General features: G+C 41.1%; 1 protein-coding gene across 1 annotated transcript in view; it reads left to right on the plus strand.

Moving 5' to 3' along the window:
- Positions 1-20,787, plus strand: part of Wdr64 (WD repeat domain 64) — a 98,511-nt gene that overhangs the window by 43,730 nt on the left and 33,994 nt on the right. Inside the window, exons 10-15 of the mRNA XM_060365053.1 lie at positions 1,818-1,957; positions 4,801-4,927; positions 7,890-8,038; positions 9,651-9,774; positions 12,079-12,254; positions 15,548-15,727. Coding sequence (XP_060221036.1) covers positions 1,818-1,957; positions 4,801-4,927; positions 7,890-8,038; positions 9,651-9,774; positions 12,079-12,254; positions 15,548-15,727 — 896 coding nt within the window. The remainder of the gene's footprint in view (positions 1-1,817; positions 1,958-4,800; positions 4,928-7,889; positions 8,039-9,650; positions 9,775-12,078; positions 12,255-15,547; positions 15,728-20,787) is intronic.

Consider the following 20,787-nt stretch of genomic DNA (forward strand, 5'->3'; position numbering starts at 1 on the left):
AATTGGATATTTCACAGCAGACAGGATTTTAAAATGTTCCCAACACAGAGAAACACATTCCCGGGATAAAAGATTATCCTGATCTAATCAGTACAGCCTGTATATAAGTGTTGAATTGTTATAACACACACAACTTGTACATGCAGTGTCAGTGTCAGTTGATAAAAGAGTGGACAGGCACAGTGACACATGTCTGTAATTCCACACTTGGGAAGTGAAGGAAGGAGAATGGCGAGTTCCAGGTAAATATGGGCTACACTAAGAGGAAAGAGGGGAAGAGAAAGTTTTAAATGGAGAGAAATTGAAATTGCAACTAAAATGATAATCAGGATAGCCTAAAAGTTTATTAGCAGGCAGACATATTAGACCCTGTCATAGAAACAGAATATAACAGGCATAGACACCATCAGGGATATATTTATGTTTTAAAAATTAATAACAGAAGCATGAGGCCCTGAGCTCAATTTCCCAAAACCCACTCAAAGCTGGGAGCAGCAAGACTGAGTCTGGAACCCCACTGCTGGGGCACAGAGACAGGAAAGTTCCCTAGGCTCCCAACCAGCTGAAAGGGTGAGCTCCAGGCTCATGGAGAGACCCTGACACAAAACAAAGATGGTGCACCCTTGAGGAAGACTCCTGAACTTGACTTCCGGTGTTTACACCGACACACACAGGTGGTTTTACACACACACACACACACACACACACGCACACATATACACACTGCAAAAATGTTAACAGTGTCTTCCTATAGGGACTAGAACTAGAAATTGAGGATTGAGAAGGCAGCCTTCGAGAAGACTTTTTTTTTCCTTAACAAAAATGTCACCCTTCTGTACTGTTACATTATTTTACTATGTTCCCAGATGATTTTTAACAATTAAAAGACAAAAGCTATGCTATGATGGTAATTACATATAAATGGCTTGTGCTTGTGGCTCTGAAGGAAAAAGGGAAATGGAAAAATAAAAGGCAGATGATTTGTTCATGCTGGAGATTATGAGCAGTTTGCTTCTTCCCTTGATTTCTTTTATTATTGTAATGTTTGCATAATTTAGGGCTGTAAAAACAAAAGACCAGCTGCCTGAAATATGTTTTGGAAGTAAATAAAGTATAAATAATGGATTAATGCATGACAGAGCAGGGAAGTATTGAATCAAGAAAAGCACTCATGAAATATTTATGAGAGCTCACATTTGTATGTGAAAACACGATGATCACAGACAGATCCAAAACAAGTCTAATGCCTCACAAGTCACTCGAAGGAGAAAGCCTCTGAAGAGATGCGGGCCGTGGTTTGTTAGAAAAAAAAAAAAAAAAAAAAAAAGATCAGGTCTAACTGAATGGGAGATTTTTTTTTTTTTTTTCTGGTGGCGAATTTTGTTTGTCAACTTGCCACAACCCAGAATCAATGGAAGGAAGACCTCAGTGAGAGTCAACCTAGTTCCGCTCGGCCTGTGTGCCCACCCATGAGGATTGTCTTGGCTGTATTAATTGCTGTGGGAAACCCCAGTCTGAAAGTGGCCCACATCACTTCCCACAGTACAAGAGCAGAGAGCTAGAAGAGCTAGGCATGCATGCATTCATTTCTTTCTGCCCTCGAGTGTAGGTGTGTTAAATTCCTAGCTGTTTTAAATTCCATCTGCCTTTGAGCCCCTGCTCTGACAGATTGTAATATGAGATTGTCAGTTAAAACGAACCCTTTCCCCTCTAAGTTGCTTTGGTCACAGAGTTTCATCACAGCAACAGAAATGAAACACTTCTTAACCTGTGAGCATTTGAGACTACAAGGCCTCTGTCACTGTCGTTCTTTGTAGGAGATGATAAAGTCCTCCGGTTGTGGCACCCCAATATCAGCACTAAGCCGGTTGGGAAGCTGGTGGGACACATGTTCAGCATCACAGAGATCGTAAACAACGAGAAAGAGCAACACGTCATCAGCCTTTCCTCTGCAAAGGTAACAAGAAGGAAATAAGAAATCTGCTTTGATACCCTGCTGGGTAGAGTCTTTCAGAGGCCCTCTGTAGTTGCTCCTGTCCTGTTCCCTGTTTTCTCCTTCTTCCCATGTCCATCCCGTTTGCCTTTCTGAAGATTGAGCATCTTACCCAGGGTCCTCCTTCTTGACTAGCTTCTTTAGATACACAGATTTTAGTATGTTTATCATATATAATATGTCTAATATCCACTTATAAGAGAGTATATACCATGTGTGTCTTTCTGCTTCTGGAATACCTCACTCAGAATGATTTTTTCTAGATCCCACCATTTGTCTGCAAATTTCATGATTTCCTTGTTTTTAATAGCTGAGTAGTATTCCATTGTGTAAATATACCACAATTTCTGTATCCATTCCTCAACTGAGGGACATAAACAAGGACCATGCATGGAGATAACCTAGAACCCCTGCACAGATGCAGACCACAGCAGCTCATGACCAAGCGGGTTCCCTAGTAATGGAAACAAGGACTGTCTCTGACATGAACTCAGTAGCTAGCTCTTCGATCACCTCCCCCTGAGCAGGGAGCAGCCTTACCAGGCCACAGAGGAAGACAATCCAGCCAGTCCTGATGAAACCTGATAGACTAGGGTCAGAGGGAAGGGAAGGAGGACCTCCCCTATCAGTGGACTGGGGAAGGGGCATAAGAGAAGAAGGAGAGAGGGTGGGATTAGGAGGACGGGGCAGGGGGCAACAGCTGGGATACCAAGTGAATAAACTGTAATTAATAAAAAATAAATTTTAAAAAAAGAAGGAAATAAGAGCACCAAAATGAAGCTGTTTGATCTTAAAGTGAACTACATGGAGGCCTCGCATAAGCATACATACATATGCATACAGGCATATATGGATACATATATACATACCTGTGTACACACACGCATGCATACACACATAATTTTTCTCTGAAGTAACTTATGGCTGCTGAGAAAACAAACAAACAAACAAAAACAAAACAGAACATGTCAGCATAGAGAAGAACAGCCACTGTACTGTTTCCATTGACGACAACACTAGACAAGACATGTTTAAAGACAGGTGTAAAGCTTCATAGTGTGAAGAAAGACGGCCTCCTCTGGAGTAGAAGATGAGAGCCTCCTTCTCTAGATAAGACCGTCATCATTAAGGAAGGAAAAACACAAGAACTTCCGTGTTTTTCTTAGATAAGAAACTGACTTTAATGTCCTCTCTAAAGTAATGCAGAAAAAAAATGTTAAAAATGTTAGAAATGAGAATCTTTAATACCTGTAAAATACACTTGTAAAAATACATTTGCTTGGTTAAATACAATATTTAAAATTCTTAGGAAGAATAAGTCCAGTAAGTGAGGTTAGTTATGATAGCAATTACAATTTTTTTTCCTGAAAATTCTATAGATGAGAACTGCTTTTGGTCTTGTGAGATTTTCTCCATCCAAACTGGCTTGTCAGGTGGCTGGTGTTGTCACTGTGCAGATCCTGTTTAAGTGACCATATTGTTGAGTTTTTATAGGTGCAGCTTCCTGCCATGTATAAAAAGATAGCACCTTGCGGGAGAGGCTCTAGTGTCCTGGCCCTCACAATCTTTCTGCCTGTATTGTAGTTGTACTGGTTGATGTTGGATAGCCATGATCTGTTGTTCTCTGTATTTTGACCAGTTGTGAATTTCTGTAGTAGTTTCCATTTACTGTATTTTTAAAAAGGGGGAGTAGGACTGGGAGGACATGAAAGACAGGGCTACAATTGTGATATAAAGGGAATAAATTATAATATGCATATATATGTATACATATATATATACATGAAAAAAATAAAATTACAAAAAATTTAAAAAGAAGCTTCCTTGATGAGATGTGTATATATCCATGGATTTAAGAATGTTATAAATTAGACCTAGTTCGAATCCCCAGAACCTATGAAAAACCCAGATATGTAGCATGACCATCTATAACCCCATTGGTCATACAGAGATGGTAGGCAGAGATAGGAGGTTCTCTGGAAGCTCACAGTCTGGCTCCTGCGGTAGTGAACAAAAAGACAGTGTTACATACAAGGCGGGAGCTGTTGACAGAACACAACAGGCACCAACAGAACCTCATCAGAGTGTTGGTACTCTTTTCTCCCAAAGGCACTAGCATATTACCCATACCCAAGAATGGCATCTTCCTGCATCTGAGTCGCTATATTTTCTTTCTATTTCCCCCTTTCTTTGCCCACAGTTGGTTCCTTATCGTCAGACACCCTTCCCTTCTGTTCCTTTCTCTAATTCCAACTTCCCTTAACATTTCTTCCTCTTCCCTCATGACATCCTTTCTAGTTTGATGACCTACATGCACACCTATAAACACATACTCTAGTTTAAAGTCCAGTTTCCATATGAGAGAAGATATGAAGTATTTTTTTTTCTTCCTCAGTCTGGCTTATTTCACTTAATGTGACTTCCAGTTGCATCTATCTTCTTGGGATTGTCATAACTTCATTTTCTCCTGATGGCTGTACAAAATTCTGTTCTGAATGTGTAGCATGTTTTCTTTATCCATTCATCTCTTCATATATATCCAAATTAGTTCTGTTTCCTGGATATTGTGAGTAGCGGAGAAAAAAATCCAGTGGCTGAGCACACCTTTAAGCAATGCTTTGTAGCTAGTTACTCCATGTTAATAAACAATCTGGGAACCAAGAACCAAGTTGACCCAGAATATCTGTGTGCTCAGTGTTAAGTCACATTTCATCACAAGCTTGTAAGAGCGTAATTCACTTTAAAGACTTGACTGTCCTGCGTGAGAACAACAGTGTATAAACTGGTCAACTCTGCTCATTCCCCAGGTCTTCCGGGTCTGGGATATACAGACTCTGTCAGTGCTGCAAGTCTTCCACGATAGCCAAGGAGGGCCAGGAGACATGCAGATTTACTCTATGATATACGATGCCAACCATGGCATGCTCATTACAGGTATGTGCACCTAAAGCATGATAAATTAATTTCATGCCTTTTACTTAGAGAAGCGAGATAGCTTTTGAGCACTTACTGTGAAAACACACACAGAGAAAAGAAAATGACTAACCATGGTCATGGCAATATAAATATTTATTTCAATTTCTTGTTCCATGTGAGTTAAGGAAATATGTAACATCAGTTTTATGAAAATGCCAGGTCAGGGGACTGGAGAGATGGCTCAGTGGTTCAGAGAACTGTCTGCTCTTCCAAGCACCCACATGGTAACTCCAGTTCCAAGGTATCTGACACCTTCACACTAATGTACATAAAATAAAGTTAAATAAATTATTTTTAAAAAAGAAATGAAAATGCCAGGTCAGTTCTATATGAGTGCATGGCCTAGGCAAAACAGAAAACTGTTTTCTGTTTTGTGAAAACTGTTGCTATATCTAGAACCTTGGTTTGACTATTGGCTGCAGTAAATTGCTACTTTCATAGGATAGTGACCCTAGCATGTACCACTAAGAACTTGTTTTCTGAGGCAGGATAATTCTGGTAAGGAGTTGGTCACCCCGTAAGATGAGTACAGACCTTCTCAACTACCTTTGCCTTTAGATAATGAGCAGTAGAAAAAGAGGTCAGAATCCAGGAAGATAGGTCCTGAATACGATGCTTTGGTGCCAAATTGTTTTATGGATTTTTTTGTTTGTTTGTTTTCTGACAGCTACACTAAAAAGACAAAGAACCTTGTTAGGCATTTAGACTGGCTACTCTTCACATGCCCAGCCTTTAGCTTTTAGAAGAAAATGGTTATATTAATAGCAGCTGTCCCCTCTGGAACAAGAATTGCCTTCCCCAAACATATTACCACTGACCACCTGCTCTGAGTTCCTGGGAGATTAATTAAGGCAGGGAAATGACTGGTGCTATCTCTGTTGGGGGATATAATTATTTTTAATTTTGTCTTGTTTACTTTTTCTGGGTTAGAAGTGAAGCATCACTTCATGCTCAATAAATAATTTTCCAGCTTGTAAAAGAGAACGTAGTTTCAGTTGTGAACACACCTCTCCTCTAGTTGACCTCCTCTGAGATGAATGTGTTCATGACTATGCACAAATGTCACCTCCTAACACCAACACTTGCTGCTTGATTATCACGTTCAACCTCTCCATCCTAATTATCATCAGAGTAACGAAGGGCTGAAGTCCCAAGACACAGAAGAAGACAGAGTATAGAAAAGGCAAGCATTCCTTCCGCTTTTATATACTTTCAGTGGCACTCCTGTTTGCAAAATCACCAAGCTCTGTGTAGCGTGTAGTGCCTGGTCATTAAAAGGACAGCCATCAGCTTGATGTCAGGATTACATCAAGTATGTTAATTTGCGTTTAGCTAAAATGGCATCATGTTAGAGCAGTTTTTCTGAGCCATGAGGGCAAAAGCAGTGCACTCAGGGCCTGGTAAAACACATAGTTACTGTCAGTGTCACCATCAATATGTTGATGAGGAGGAGGAGGAGGAAGATTGTAATGATAACGATGCCAACATGCCAACGCCAACAACTATTTGGTGCCTTTTTTACTGTTTTCATTCATTTGCACAGTCACACTTTGAGGCAGGAATTGTTAACTGAAGTTTTACAAATGACAAAGCCAAACCAAGCAGTTCAACTGAGTAGTAGAATGTTGAAACAGAGCTGAGGTTCCTGAATCCGCGTTCATCCCTATATTATTTCTCTTGTTGTAGTGCAACTAGCCAAAAAGTCAGAAAAGTGTCATCTCTTCACATGCAAATCCAGTTATGTTAATTGTCAGTATCATGTTTGAAGGACCTGTGGAAAAGGTTCAAGTGTGCCTCTGAGAACCTGATGGCTATCCATCTATCGCGTCAGAAGCAGTGGATGTTGAACTGAGAAACGTTACCTGATTAACCACCTTGATCTTTTACACATGAACAGGCTGTATCACGAAAATCTAAACACATTAAGAAAATGGGAGTTTCTTCCAGGTCTTTGAGAGTTTTTTAGGAATGATTTGAGAGTCACTGCAGCACCCACAGTAGCAACTTGATTTCCACATCAATAAAGTGGAAAGAAGTTTCCTATTCTTAGAAGTTCCAGGACAGCCAGGACTACACAGAGAAACATGCCTTGAAAACAAAATAAATAAATAAATAACTACAGAATACTCTGATGTGTTCATCAGTATTTCTAGACATTACACTAAATGAGAGCACACAGGTATCAGATTTTGACAGTTAAGTCATACCCATAGAAACATGTAAGAATACTGCTTCCCCATGCCCTGGCCATGCTAACTACATCTATTATTACGGTGATTTGGAAATTAATTTCACTATTGCTGCTGCAATCACTGGGCTGCAATCATTCCCCGTCATTATATTTAATCAGACTATGTTCACAGCGTGTGTTATATGGCTTGAAAAACTCTCTGTCTCCGTTTCAACCCTCAGAGCAAGCAGCAGTTCAGCAGAAGGCTGGTGGACAGCGTCCGACTTGCACTTGTTGGGGAGGTGCAGTAAGGAAGGGGGAAGCAGACATAAAATTAGGAAACCGGAGGTCAAAATGACCTGTGTTTGAAAGATAATGAAGTCTCCAGTGAACACTTTCCCTGGGCTGAATCACATTTGCTGGGTTTGTCAGAGATGTTTTAGAGCAGGCAACCGTATTCTCACCTCATTAAATGCTAAGGCACTGGTCTTTTATACTCTAATCTCACTGGCCAGATGGTTGGATCAAATCCTCCGTGACATTCCAGACTTCTGATATGGACAATTACAGATGCAACGCTTTTGTAAATTTTTTTTTTTTTACTTCATTTTTAAGATGTGATGTCACTATGCAGCCCAGGTTGGCCTGGGAACCATGGTCCTCCTGCTTCAGTCTCCAAAGTGTGGGATTGCAAGGATGTATCACCAGCCACCCCCAGCACGATGACGTCCTTCCTTCCTTCCTTTCCAGGATCAAGTGTTATAGACATGTATCCTTTGACCCGGATGGTACAGGACACAAAGCAGGTCCCTCACACTCATGAACGAGAAATCAATGTCCTGCTTTACAACAGATACTTCCACCAAGTGCTCACCATATGTTCAGAGTCCGTCATCAAGGTGAGCGTGTAATGATTCCCAGGCAGGAAAAGGCTGAGCAAGTGAAACGTTGTCTTTTTGTTTGTTTGTTTTGTTTTGTATTTGGAAACAGGATTTCTCTGTGTGGCCCTGGATGTCCTGGAACTTGCACTGTAGACCAGGCTGGCCTCACTCAGAGATCCACCTGCTTCTTTCTGCCTCCCGAGTGCTGGTAGTAAAGCTGTGCACCACCACCACCCAGCTGAAATGTTATCTTCTCGCAGGTAAAACGTTAAGCTTTATGTGTAGTTGTCCCTAGGCTGGGACAATATTGTGACGCTCTCCTTAAGCTTTCATGAATACATGATAAAGACGTGTCTCAAGCCAGTGCAAGCCACATGGTTGATTAAATAAAGCGAGATAACAACATGGAAAAATTTAAATCACTACATTTGTGTCTTCATCTGGTGTGGGAAGGGGGGTGTGTCTGTAGCGATCAGAGGATGACCTGCCGCAGCTGATTCTCTCCTTCCGTCATGTGGGCTTCACACATCGAACGCAGGTCGTCAGGCTTGGTGGCGAGCATCTTCAGCCCCCGAGCCAAACAGAAGTTTTAAAGGAGATATATAAAGGAGAACTAGCCTGCATTTAAATTTCACTAGACGGTATATGCTAAGAAGAAAGGGAAAGACATTCAATAGCCATGCACCCTACCCTTACAGGTGCAGGATATGTGCCAAGACTGCCAAGTCTAGGACCTCATTTAAATCTCATGAAAGGTCTGTGCCGACAGACACAGGCTCCCATTCTAAAGATGGGAAAGATAAAATGCAGAGATAAGTGACCTGCCTCAGATTCTATCATTCACAGGAAGGTGGGATATGACCCTGGTCTGTCTACCGTGAGTACCCATGCCTTGGGCTCTGTAGCTCCAGCCCTGTCCACTGCTCTGTTGAGTGGCATCTCATTCGGCCATGCTGCGTCTGTCATTACAACCACTGAAACCACCTAGCAGTAATACCTGGGGGTGTTTTCATGAGGTCTCCATCCTGTTATCTCATGAACACACTGAGAGGAGGCCTATGACCCTGTCAACAGCATCCCTCCAAGAAACCCGTCAAATTCCTTCTCATATTTTAACCTTCTATGGTCAGCTGCTAGATATTTTCTCAAGCCTGAATCCTCTGAATTTCATTTACTTATTGTAAGGTTTTTGTTTTTGTTTGCAACACATTGTGGTAGGATGTGAGATGGAACTACCTCACCTCATGGTAGTCGTCAGGAAGTGAGAGAGAGGAAGAGGGGCTGAAGTCCAATTTCCCCTTCAAAAGCATGCCCTCAGTTGTCTAAAGCCTCCTGGCTACTTTCCCACAACCAGGGGCTGCCTTGGTTGCCTGATGTGAAACAGACATGCTCAGAATAGCACAGTCGTTGGTAAGAGAAGTCAACATTCATTCACAGCATGTCTTTGAGCCAACCAGCACTCAGGGCAGGGATCTGGGAAAGATGCTACACGTGCAGGGTACTAATTTGAAAACTTTGAAAATGGTAAAACAAACAAACAAACAACAACAACAAAACAACCTTGCTCAGAAATGAAGGGCAGATATTTTTAATTGCTGGGTTTGCTGATTTTTTTTTTCCTCTTCTATAGGTGTGGGAACTTGAGTCTGGTCTCCAAATATATCAAATTGTAGACCCCCACGGTTTCAATATTGAACTGACCTGTGCAACTATTGATGAAAGTGGCTATCTTTTTGCCACAGGAGCATATAATGGTGAGATATAATATTCAGAATGGGACATCTCCACTTTGCTGTCTTGAGAGATAGTGCAGAGATTCCTACATTTAGGTGGTTTAAAGGAAAGTGTGAATATGCTAACACGTAGACATTCCAGAGAGATGGCTATGCCTGGGTGAATATCAAGAGTCTTACTTCATAGCCACTAATGCCCTGATGTTGATGTGAAAAGCATACCATTAACTTGCATTCTATTTGCGTGGCTGGTGCAACTATGTGCAAAAAAAAGCCTTTCACATAATGGCGCATGTTTATGAAAATACTGTAATGAAACCACCCACTTTGTATGCTAACTTAAAAAATTGTTAAAATACAAATATAAAAATACAAATAAAATACAAATATAAAAATACAAAGCAAAGCTTTTCATCATTAAGCACTGGTACATTGGCCCACAGAGTATCACCTACATTTTCAGTTTTAATGTGCATAGCTACCTACAGTGAGTAAGTACACTACAGAAAGCTGTTTCACGCTGTAGTTAGGAATGAGCAGACCATCGCATATGCCACCTCATTTAAACTTTTGATGGAAAATAGCTGTGTCACACTGACTCATTCTATCCTTTTAGCTGCATTCTGTCAGCTAAAATGCAGGCATTAGACTTGAGGTCTCTTGCTGCTTCTTTTTCTGCTGCTGCTGTTGCTGGTGTGGTGTGGTATGATAGTGTATGTGTGCGTGTGTGTGTGTGTGTGTGCTCTTCTGTACTGAGAATTCAATCTAGCGCCTTATGTATGCATGCTACTCATACACTCTACCTCTGAGCTTCACTCCCAACTCCTACAATATTTTAACTCATAGTATCTTTGGGGACCACACAAAGTACCCATCCAGCGCTGGTATGGAATGCCTTGACTGCTATCCTGGATATACTTCTGTGCCTAGGGTCCATGAAGGCACATCAAACTCGGGGGACTTTAGGGCTTGGAGGTGTCTATGTTTTCTATTTCTTCCCCTGTGGAGCACTTGCAGGAACTAGAGAACCACGGACTGCCCGACCTTTCTACCTCATCTTATTCTGAACACTCACAAAAGATCTGCTTGCTCTAGAATAGATGATGTAGCCAACTCTGTGCACTGTTCAGAATATATTTATTCCAGGGCATATTTGATAAATAAATGCTTCCTCAGGAAGCACTTGATGGAATGAATGGGCACCCAGTGTGAAAGTCTGATAGCTGAAAATGTGAACGGAAGATAGCCCAGCAGGAATGAAATCATGAATGCAAGGTCGAGGTGCAGAAGTGCATTGGCATACAATGAGCAAGGACACACTATTTCTTCCTAAAGAGCGCAGCTGAGCAAAGCAGCCTCACCATGCCACAGGCAATTTCCACATCCATATAAAAATTACCAGTACTAGAGCTGCCGGGCAACATAGCCTTTATGTCAGACATAATGATTAATTGTCTGGCGGTAATGTTATTTGCATGCAAACATGTTATTTTATTTTGTTAGTCCTATAATCTCAATTTCTCTTATGAATGAGTTCTCAGTTGCTTTTCTATGAGAGATTGAGTGCAGTAATTGGTTTCCATTTTACAAGCCAGAGTTCTTGCCACTGCGCAGGTTACCCGGGCAGTTCTTGCTACTACCGCGTAGGGTATCCTGGGCATAGTTAACCCTTGGTGTTGGTAATGAGCGTATAAATGAATGGGGTCAGAGTGTAGCCAGTGGGGGTAGCCTGGCAGAGGCACACACAGTCAAAGCATTTTACGTCCAGCCGTGTTAGTGCTGAGATGTGGAGAGGGGGTGGACGGAGATGTGGAGAGGGGGTGTTAGGCTTAGGGACTTGAAGAGAAAGCTGCACACTGCCCTGCCCTCCCACCTCATCTTATTCTGACCACCCATCAAAGAACTGCCTGCTCTAGAGTGTGACTAACTGTGTGCACCACTCAGAATATATTTATTCTGGGACATATTCGTTACATAAATGCTTCCTCATGAACCAGCTGAGGGGGTGCGTGGGCATAAGTTTTCAGGCATAAAGATTAAGTGATTCAACAAATGACCTTGGGGACCTAGAGGCCCTACCTCCTAAGGTTTCGTTAATGGCGCCAAGATGGAAAGCAAACTTTCAGCACTCAGCTTTTGGGGAACCAAAAACCAAACCAAACCAAAGCAAAGCAGATACCCATCGCCTGTGCTGCTTGCTTTTCGACCGGCCCGTGACAAATCTAGGCCCACAGAAATGCGCTTCGCTGGATGCGTTTCAGTAAGATCAGAGTCAGGCCATGTGCACACCAGCTCACCCATGGGCCCTTTTCTCCACACCCTCAGGAACGGTTAAGATCTGGGACTTTGGCAGCGGGCAGGAGATGAAAATGCTGCCCGAAGGGAAAGACTGGGTGGAGGACGAACACGGGCTGCTGCGCCTGTTCTTCCTCAAGGCCCAGGTGAAGCAGCAGTACCTCATCCTCGCCCTGGAGCGCAACGGGACTGTCAAGATGATCCAGGTTTGAACTCTCCTTCCACGCTTTCACTGCAGACGGTCATGCTGGGCGACAACCAATGGTGATGCTCACTTCTCTCTCTCTCTCTCTCTTCCTCTCTCTCCCTCTCTCTCTCTCTCTCTCTTTCTCTCTCTCTCTCTCTCTCTCTCTCTCTCTCTCTCTGTGTGTGTGTGTGTGTGTGTGGCTCTGCCAGCCTCTGTCTTTATATATCTCTGCCTCTCTGTCTCAGTCTCTGTCTTTTTCTGTTTGTCTCTGTCTCAGTCTTTGTGCCTCTCTCTCCTCTCTGGTTTCATGTAGCCCAGACTGACCATGAACTCCTGGCTCTCCTGCCTCCACCTCCCCAGTGAAAACACCACCATGCCCACTTGCTCAATTTCTGTGATGCTGGGCCTGAGTCTAGGGCCTCAAGTGTAACAAGCAAGCAACTTACCAATTGGGTGACATCTTTATTCAACTCCCCTCTTCCTAGTCAGTTGGAAATAGTGCTTATCCACCATCTGTCCTGTGGTGCTCCTAACCAACTTTGCTCAAGTCCAAGCAAATGGCAAAAAGCCCAGCTGCACCCCACCCATCACATTTTTGCTTCAGCATCATTCAGGATCCCTTAAAATGGGTGTCAGAAAGGTTGAAGTGACATACATCTGCCGCTGCTGACATTGCTCACACCTTCCCCTGGCAACAATCCTCTGCTACTCAGGAAGGTTCCTCAGCAGATCCTGTCCCTCATGGCCCATAAAACATTCAAAGATGCTCAAGTCACTTTTTCCATTTCTTACTAAAATTACTTTGTGTATTTTAAGGTTAATGATGCAATCTGCTCAGGGCTGTTTGGGGAGGATTGAAATGGGCTAATTTATTTTTTTCCTGTGAATCTATTACCACCCAAGAATACTAATGCCTTCTTCAGATTTAAAAGGAAGCCAACATCATTTATCTTGGCTGCGTGGCCCTCACCCGGTCAGCTAGACCTCAAGGACTAACACTGCCTTTGTTGTTCTCCTCTGGAGGCTCAGATCAGAAAATAAGTCTTGGACAGGATTTCAGTGATGAAGTACCAACACTGACTGGGATGACTAATAGTTTTGTAGCTGGGAGTAAGGCGGGAAAATCCTTCCCAGCCCATAGATTCTTCCCTTGTTGTCTGCATAGTCCAGAATATGACTGGAGAGGAATGCTTTGGCAGCCTGCATAAAGCATAGTGCCACTCGCCTTTTGGAAGTTGCTGTCATCGGTAGTCAGAGTGTCAGTAATCACAAATGCTTAGTGTACTTTAAGGGCTGCAAAATGAACCAGGATTCTGGGCTGGGTGCGCAGCTGGATTGGTAGGGTGCTTGCTTTAAACATGCACAAAGCTCTAGGTCTGATCTCTGCCTCCACATAAACTGGGTGTGGTGGCATACACATGCAATCCTTCACTCGGGAAACAGAAGCAGGAGATCAGAAGTTCAAAGTCATCCTCAGCTGCAGAATGATTTCAACATCAGGCTGGGCTACATGAGACCATCACATATCATAAATGTCTTGAGTTCTGCTCTAGCCGTTTCCACTTTGGTTAGTCCCGTCCTCCATGCAGAGTCTTAGACTAAGCTTGGTACAACCAAACACCTCATTTTGTATCTGTATTCTTACCCAGCCCATAATAGATGCTTATTAAAGAAAGAAAGACTTTAATTTCTTGTAAGGCAGACTTGTAAATATATGAGGGGTATTTGGGGACTTTTAAAAACTCCTATTTTACATTGCAGAGTTGATAATCTAGTATGTAAAACAGAGCAGAATTTCAGTGGAAGGGGAAACTGAGGGAGGCTTACTGAGACCATTGTTTCTTTCACTCTCAGAGTTTTTCAGAGACTCTGATCTTGGAGACTTAAATCATGACAGGTCACAGGATCCAAGCCCGGACCAAGCAATAGCTTTGAAGCCTTGCTCTGTTGGAACCCCAAATCTCACTGCTTGGTCATTGCAGAAATTCTTGTTACCCCAACAAATGCTGACCAAAGAATTCTTCACACACACACACACACACACACACACACACACACACACATATATACACAGAGAGAGAGAGAGACATGAAAAAACAGAAACCTCAGAGCCATACCTAGAATCCACATGATTCTAGAAGAAATTGTATCCATCTAGCAGGTGAAGAAAAATACAGGCCAAAGAAAACAGGAACCTGGTCCTCCAAGATGTAGCACACGCTAGAGCTAAGACTGCAACCCACTGCCTCTGCCCCACAGCAGTCTTCTCTACTCTATTATGGCCACTTTCCATTCTGGAAGGATCCCTGTTCTGTTAGCAATAGGACTACCCTAAAAATTCAGGCTTCTATGCCCATACAAAAGTCAAAAACTAACGTCATCACCAAGATAAGTATTTAGAAAACAGAACTACAATAGAATAAACTATCACAATACAAAAACAAATAAAAATGTAAGGTGCGCTCCTCCCATCATGCCCAGGCATGAGTGATTTTGATTGGGAAATACCCTCTCGGTAAAGAAGGTAGAAGACTAATCAAGGATGATTCCTGGCTTTAACCCTGGGCTTCCACATGCTTGTACACGCATGTACACCTACAAACATACATGTACACATACAAGCACAACATACACATAAAAATAGAAACATTAGAAAAGCAATATTATAATATCTTAGTAAGATATAGTAAGGCTTTCTATTACTTTGATAAAACACCATGGGGAAAAATCAACTTGAGGAAGAAAGGATTTATCATATTTAACAGCTTTTAATAAATTATCATATTTTAATAGGAAGTCAAAGGAGGAACTGATGCAGAGGCCATGGGGGAGTGCTGCTTACTGGCTTGCTCCTCATGGCTTGCTTGGCCTGATTTTTCATAGCACCCTGAGCCCAAGGGTGGCATCTTCTATGGTGGGTTAGATGTCCAACACATCAGTCACCAGGAAAGAGAATATCCTTCAGGCTTGCCCACAGGCCAACTGGTAGGGGCTTGAGGCCCTCTTTTCTAAAAGGACTCTTGCTTGTGTCAGTTTGACACAAAACTAAACAACACAAGATATAGATGCAACATAAAGCATGTACACATAGAGCTATTCAAACTTCCGTGACTGGTATCAGATTCAGGTTTCTGGTTCCTATGGAAAGTGAGAAGCAAAGAAAATGTGTTTTGAGTGGAAAGACAAAGCTTGAGAGCTAACGACGCAGGATAATGGAATATCCATCTGTTTGCCTTTTCCTATTTAAGAGCAGCTCAAGAGAAATAATTCACTGATTTTTTTTTTTCCTTTACTAAATTTCCTCTGCACAAGGGAAAGGAGGACGATATCTTGCTTGTGGTGATATGGGACCTGCCGGATGCCATGCCTTACCTACACCATGGGAGCCATATTATACATATGAAGACGTCAGCTAAAGAAAGGGCAATGGCCATTCCTTTCCCAGATATCGAGTTAATTGTCCAGAAAAACTCTTCTCAACAACCTAATAATGTATGTTCAACTTCTTTTTTGTTTTAAATATTTTCACTGAGAATTCCGTACGATGTATTTTGATCATATTCACCCCAACTCATCTCCATAACTCTTCCAAGGTTCACCCTTACCTCCCTATTCCCTAACTTTGTGTTAAATTTAATAACCCATAGACTGCAGTTTGTGTGGTTCATACACTTATGGGTATGGGGTACCAGGAACCACACCCTTAAGAAAATTGATTCTCCGCCTTCCCCCAAAAGCCATCAACAGTTGATTAATCCTCAGGAATGATGGCTGGTGAACCCCTCTCCCTCTCACTCAGAATGGAGACTGGGTTGATCTTGCTGCAGCAACAAGAACAGTTGTGAGTTCTTGAGAGCAAAGGCCCTGTCACACTCAGAAGATGCTCACTCTGGTCCTCCCTGACCTTTTGGCCCTTGTAATCTTTCTGCTTCCTTTGCCACAATGGTTCCTGAATGTTTGTGGGTGGGGTGGGGTAGATGCTTCCCACATGTGACTGAGCCCTCCACAATCAGTCTCTGCAGTTTGCCTAGTTACAAGTTTCTGCATTAACTGCCATCCACCATACAAAGAGACTTTGCTGATGAGGTCTGGGAGTTGCACTAGTCTGTGTGAAGAGATATGAATTGGGAAGATGGTTTGATACTGTGTTTGTTTAGTACAATGAAAGTAAAAGGTTCAACCCCCTGGGTCTATGATCTCTCCAACCATTCGTGTGTTTTCTCCTGTGGAGCTAATTGAAAGTTGAATTCCTTAATTTATTTTTAATGTTTTACTTTTTGTTATGGAGAATTAAAAACATATACAAAACTACATTAAATAGTACAGTTAACATCTAGGCATTAAATTTGTTTGTGTTTGTTTTTTATTTATTATTTATACAATGTTCTGCCTGCATGTGTGCCTGCACCAGATCCCATTATAGATGGTTATGAGCCACCATGTGGTTGCTGGGAATTAAACTCAGGACTTTTGGAAAAACAGCCAGTGCTCTTAACCTCTGAGCCATCTCTCCAGCCCCTTGTTTGTTTTTTATGGCCGGATTTTTTTCATTCTTCATACCACTTCCCCACACTTGCCATCGGCAGTTTCTTTTCAACCTTAATAATTTCAGCACATATTGCTAAGCAACAATGAATCTTTCAAAAATGGCAATATTGTTGTTTTCTAGACATATTTAATCTAACTCACAACTTTAATATTATAACACGCTTACTCTAAATGCCAGAGTCCCAGTTTTCCTCACAGTTTCTTCATCTTACACTGTTTCAACCAAGGGTCAAACAAGATCCATTTGATTGACAGATCTACAAAGTAGCTTTTATAGGGTAAATGGCCTTTCCTCCCTAAGCATCTATGTACTTAAGAAACCTTACCATGTCTGCTCTTTATTTTGCCAATTGAACCCTCCTCTTCCAATTTCCAGTGATCTGGGAGTTAAATGTCATGAATTACACACAACTTTAGATCTTTTCCTTTCTCGACCATATTATTTCATAAATTTTATTTTTAACCAATTTTTATATAGAACATTATGCCTCATACCTGTAAGAACATCACTCAAGAGGTGGAGGCCTGAGGACTGTCATGAGTTCCAGGGCCAATATTTCAATATTATTAGTATCTGTTTGTTTTTTTTTTAATTAAATGATTGGTTTTGTAATGACAGTTTTAAGTATGCTGTTTATCTGAACATGTCCACTCCCCATTGTTCTCTCCCTTTCCCCTGCCTATTGTTTTTCTTCTCTTTATGGCTTTCTTTTACTTCCATGATATGTAGACACATACACACAAGCAAACATTACATATATATGTATGCAGTGTGTAGATTCTTGAACCTTTTCAGTAGACTAAAAAAAAATATAGCTTTTCAATAGATATAACTAGGAAAAATATTTTGTCATAAAATACATCTCTCTTTAACACCGATATTCCCAATTCAAAGTTTAGAGTAAATGGCTTTGGCCACTTTTGTTTTATTTGATATCTCTTTTTCTGGAAGAAAATCTTGCATGCTTTAGCTGATCATTATTTAATACATCTACGTGATGCCTAGGCTCTTTATCTTGTATGATGTTCTTGCATGCTATAGTTAGAGGAAAATAATAATAAAAGCACCAGCAAAACAGTTACTGACAGTTAAGAATTCTCATTCTTTGCAGTGCTTTTTTTGGCCTCAGGCTATATATGACTTGGAATCTATCATCAAACTAAGCATATTGAGAGTACTTAAGAAGTGAGGCACGGTGGGTGCACGCTTTTAATCCCAGCACTCACAGAGGCAGAGGAAGGCAGATTGCTGTGAGTTCAAGGCCAGCCTGGTCTACAAAGTGAGTCCAGGACAGCCAAGGCTACAGAGAGAAACCTTGTATTGTAAAACCAAAATTTAAAAAAGTTACTTAAGATAATTCCTTGTGCTACCAAGTCCATACCCAGTTAGATTTGCTTGTTTCGTTTTTAATGTATTGTTTATTAAATTATTTCTTTATTTGTGTATGTGTGTATGTCTGTGTGTGAATGCATACTGTACCTGTAGAGGTCAAAGAACAACTTTCAGTACAGTAGTCATTTCCTTCCTTCTATCATGTAGGTTCCAGCAAATAAACTCAGGTCATTGGACAAATGAAGGATCTTTCTGGCCCTGATTTATTGGAATTTTGAAAAAGACTTTTTCTTGCCAAGCAGTAGTGGTTGCATGGCTTTAATCCCAGCACTCAGGACGCATAGGCAGGTGGATTTCTGTGAGTTTAAGGCCAGCCTGGTCTACAGAGAGAGTTCCAGGTCAGCCAGGGCTGCACAGAAAACCCTGTTGTAAAAAAAAAAAAAAATTTCCTCATATAATGCAAAGCATGCAATAGTCACAAAATAAAATCTATACAACAGTTTCTATTCTAAAATACAAGACAAAGTCTATATTAATTTTTTATTTTCCTACCCTTTGTCCTACTACAAACCTGAATAGATAACTTTTTGTTTCTAAGTTCCATTTTTATGCCTGTGATATTATTTTTAAAGTTTGTAAGAAAATGGTCATATCTAGTTAACTCCTATTCCTTCTTTTTTACTTTCTTATTCTTCTTCTTATTATTTATAATTTACTCACTTTGTATCCCAGTAGCCCCTCCCTCATCTCCTCCCAGTCCCACCATGCCTCCCTCTTCCTACCCTATCCCTCATCCCTAGTCCACTGATGATAGGTAAAGTCCTTCTTCCCCACTGTCTGACCCTAGCCTATCAGGTCCCATCAGGACTGCCTGGATCCTCTTCCTCTGTGGGCTGGCTAGGTCACCCCAGCAAGGAAAAGTGATCAAGGAGCAGGAGTTCGTGTCAGAGACTGTCTCTTCTCCCCTTACAATCCACATGGAGGCTGAGCTCTCTGGGGTACACCTGAGCAAGGGGGTCTCTGTCCTCTCTATGCATGGCCTTTGGTTGATGTGTCAGTCTCTGCAGTCCCCCCTGGGCCCTGCTTTTTTTGGCTTTGTTGCTTTCCTTATTTGGGTCTTGTCCCCTCCAGGTCCTTTTATATCCCCCTTCTTCCTTAAGATTCCCTGTGCTCTGTCCAAAGTTTGGCCGTGAGTCTCTGCAGTAGATTCAATCCCCTGCTGGGTGGAGTCTTTTAGAGGACATCTGTGGTAGGCTCCCATCCTGTTCCCTCTCTTCTACTGCTTCCAGTGTCTATCCTGTTTGCCCTTCTGAATGAGAATTAAGCATCTTCCCCAGGGTTCTCTTTGTTATTTAGCTTCTTTAGGTCTGTAGATTTTAGTATGTTTATCCTATATTATCTGGCTAATATCCACTTATAAGTGAGTATATATCATGTGTGTCTTTCTGCTTCTGGGATACTTACTCAGGATGATCTTTCCTAGTTCCAACCATTTGCCTGCAACTTTCATGAGTTCCTTGTTTTTAATAGCTGTGTAGCATTCCATATTATACATATTCATCACTTATTTCATTTAATCATATATTCTGAAAATAATTATAAGCTTTATGTAGAAATTTCATTTTTTTTCTAAAATTGATGATAACACATGCACGTAGCTAAGAAATCTACCACCTTAATAGGTTTTCAGTGTACATTTAAAGGACTTAAGTGTCTTTAAATTATTGTACAGCCATCACTATCATCTCCAGACATTTTTAAACCAAACAAACAAAAGTTGGTTCTTTGAAAAGATTGATTCACAAACTACTAACCAATTTTTCCAAAAAAGAAGACTTAAATTATTAAAATTAGAATTGAAAGGGAAAGTTTATAAAAGACCCCAAAGGAAACTAGAAGTTAATTAAGGAATGTTTTTAGGACAGCTATTCAAAAAGAAAAACAACAAACAACAAAACAACCTGGAAGATCCTTAAAAAAAAAAAAAAAAAAAGAGTAAATAGTAGATATGTGACCTACCAAAATTAAGTCAAGGTGACCAAAACAGATGTATAATTGACAATGAGATTAAAGCAGTAATAAGTTTTCTCACAAAGAAAAGCCCAGGACTAGATAGATTTATTGCTGAATTCTACAAAATCTTTAAAGACAAGCTAACATCAACATCCACAAATCCTTCCATAAAATTGAAGGGGAAGGAATAAGACAAAACTTATTCTATGAAGCCAATATCACCTTGATAACCAAAACCAGATCATAAAAATAGAAAACCATTGGCCAATTGCTTGACAAACATAGTTCCAAAGATTCTTGTAAGTCATATTGAAGAACAGATGAAGATGATCATTCACCATAAACAAGCTGGCTTCACATCATAGATGCAAGACTGATTCAACATACAAGTTAGTACATACATATAAAGCAACACATAAATAAACCTAAGTACAGGAAATAACATGATTCGTATCAATTGACCCAGACAGAGCCTTTGAAAAGTCCAACAGTCGTGTGTCAAGATAAAAGCCCTGAAGAAACTAGCAACGGAAGTTACATCTTTCACAATGTAACTACATATTTCACAATGAATGCTATGCTAAATGGGGAAAGCCTCTTAAACCAGGAGTGAGGTAAAAGTGCTCATTCTCATACCACTGCTATTCAAGATAGTCCT

This window comes from Meriones unguiculatus, chromosome 11 (assembly GCF_030254825.1).
Source record: "Meriones unguiculatus strain TT.TT164.6M chromosome 11, Bangor_MerUng_6.1, whole genome shotgun sequence".
NCBI classification, from domain to species: Eukaryota; Metazoa; Chordata; class Mammalia; order Rodentia; family Muridae; genus Meriones; species Meriones unguiculatus.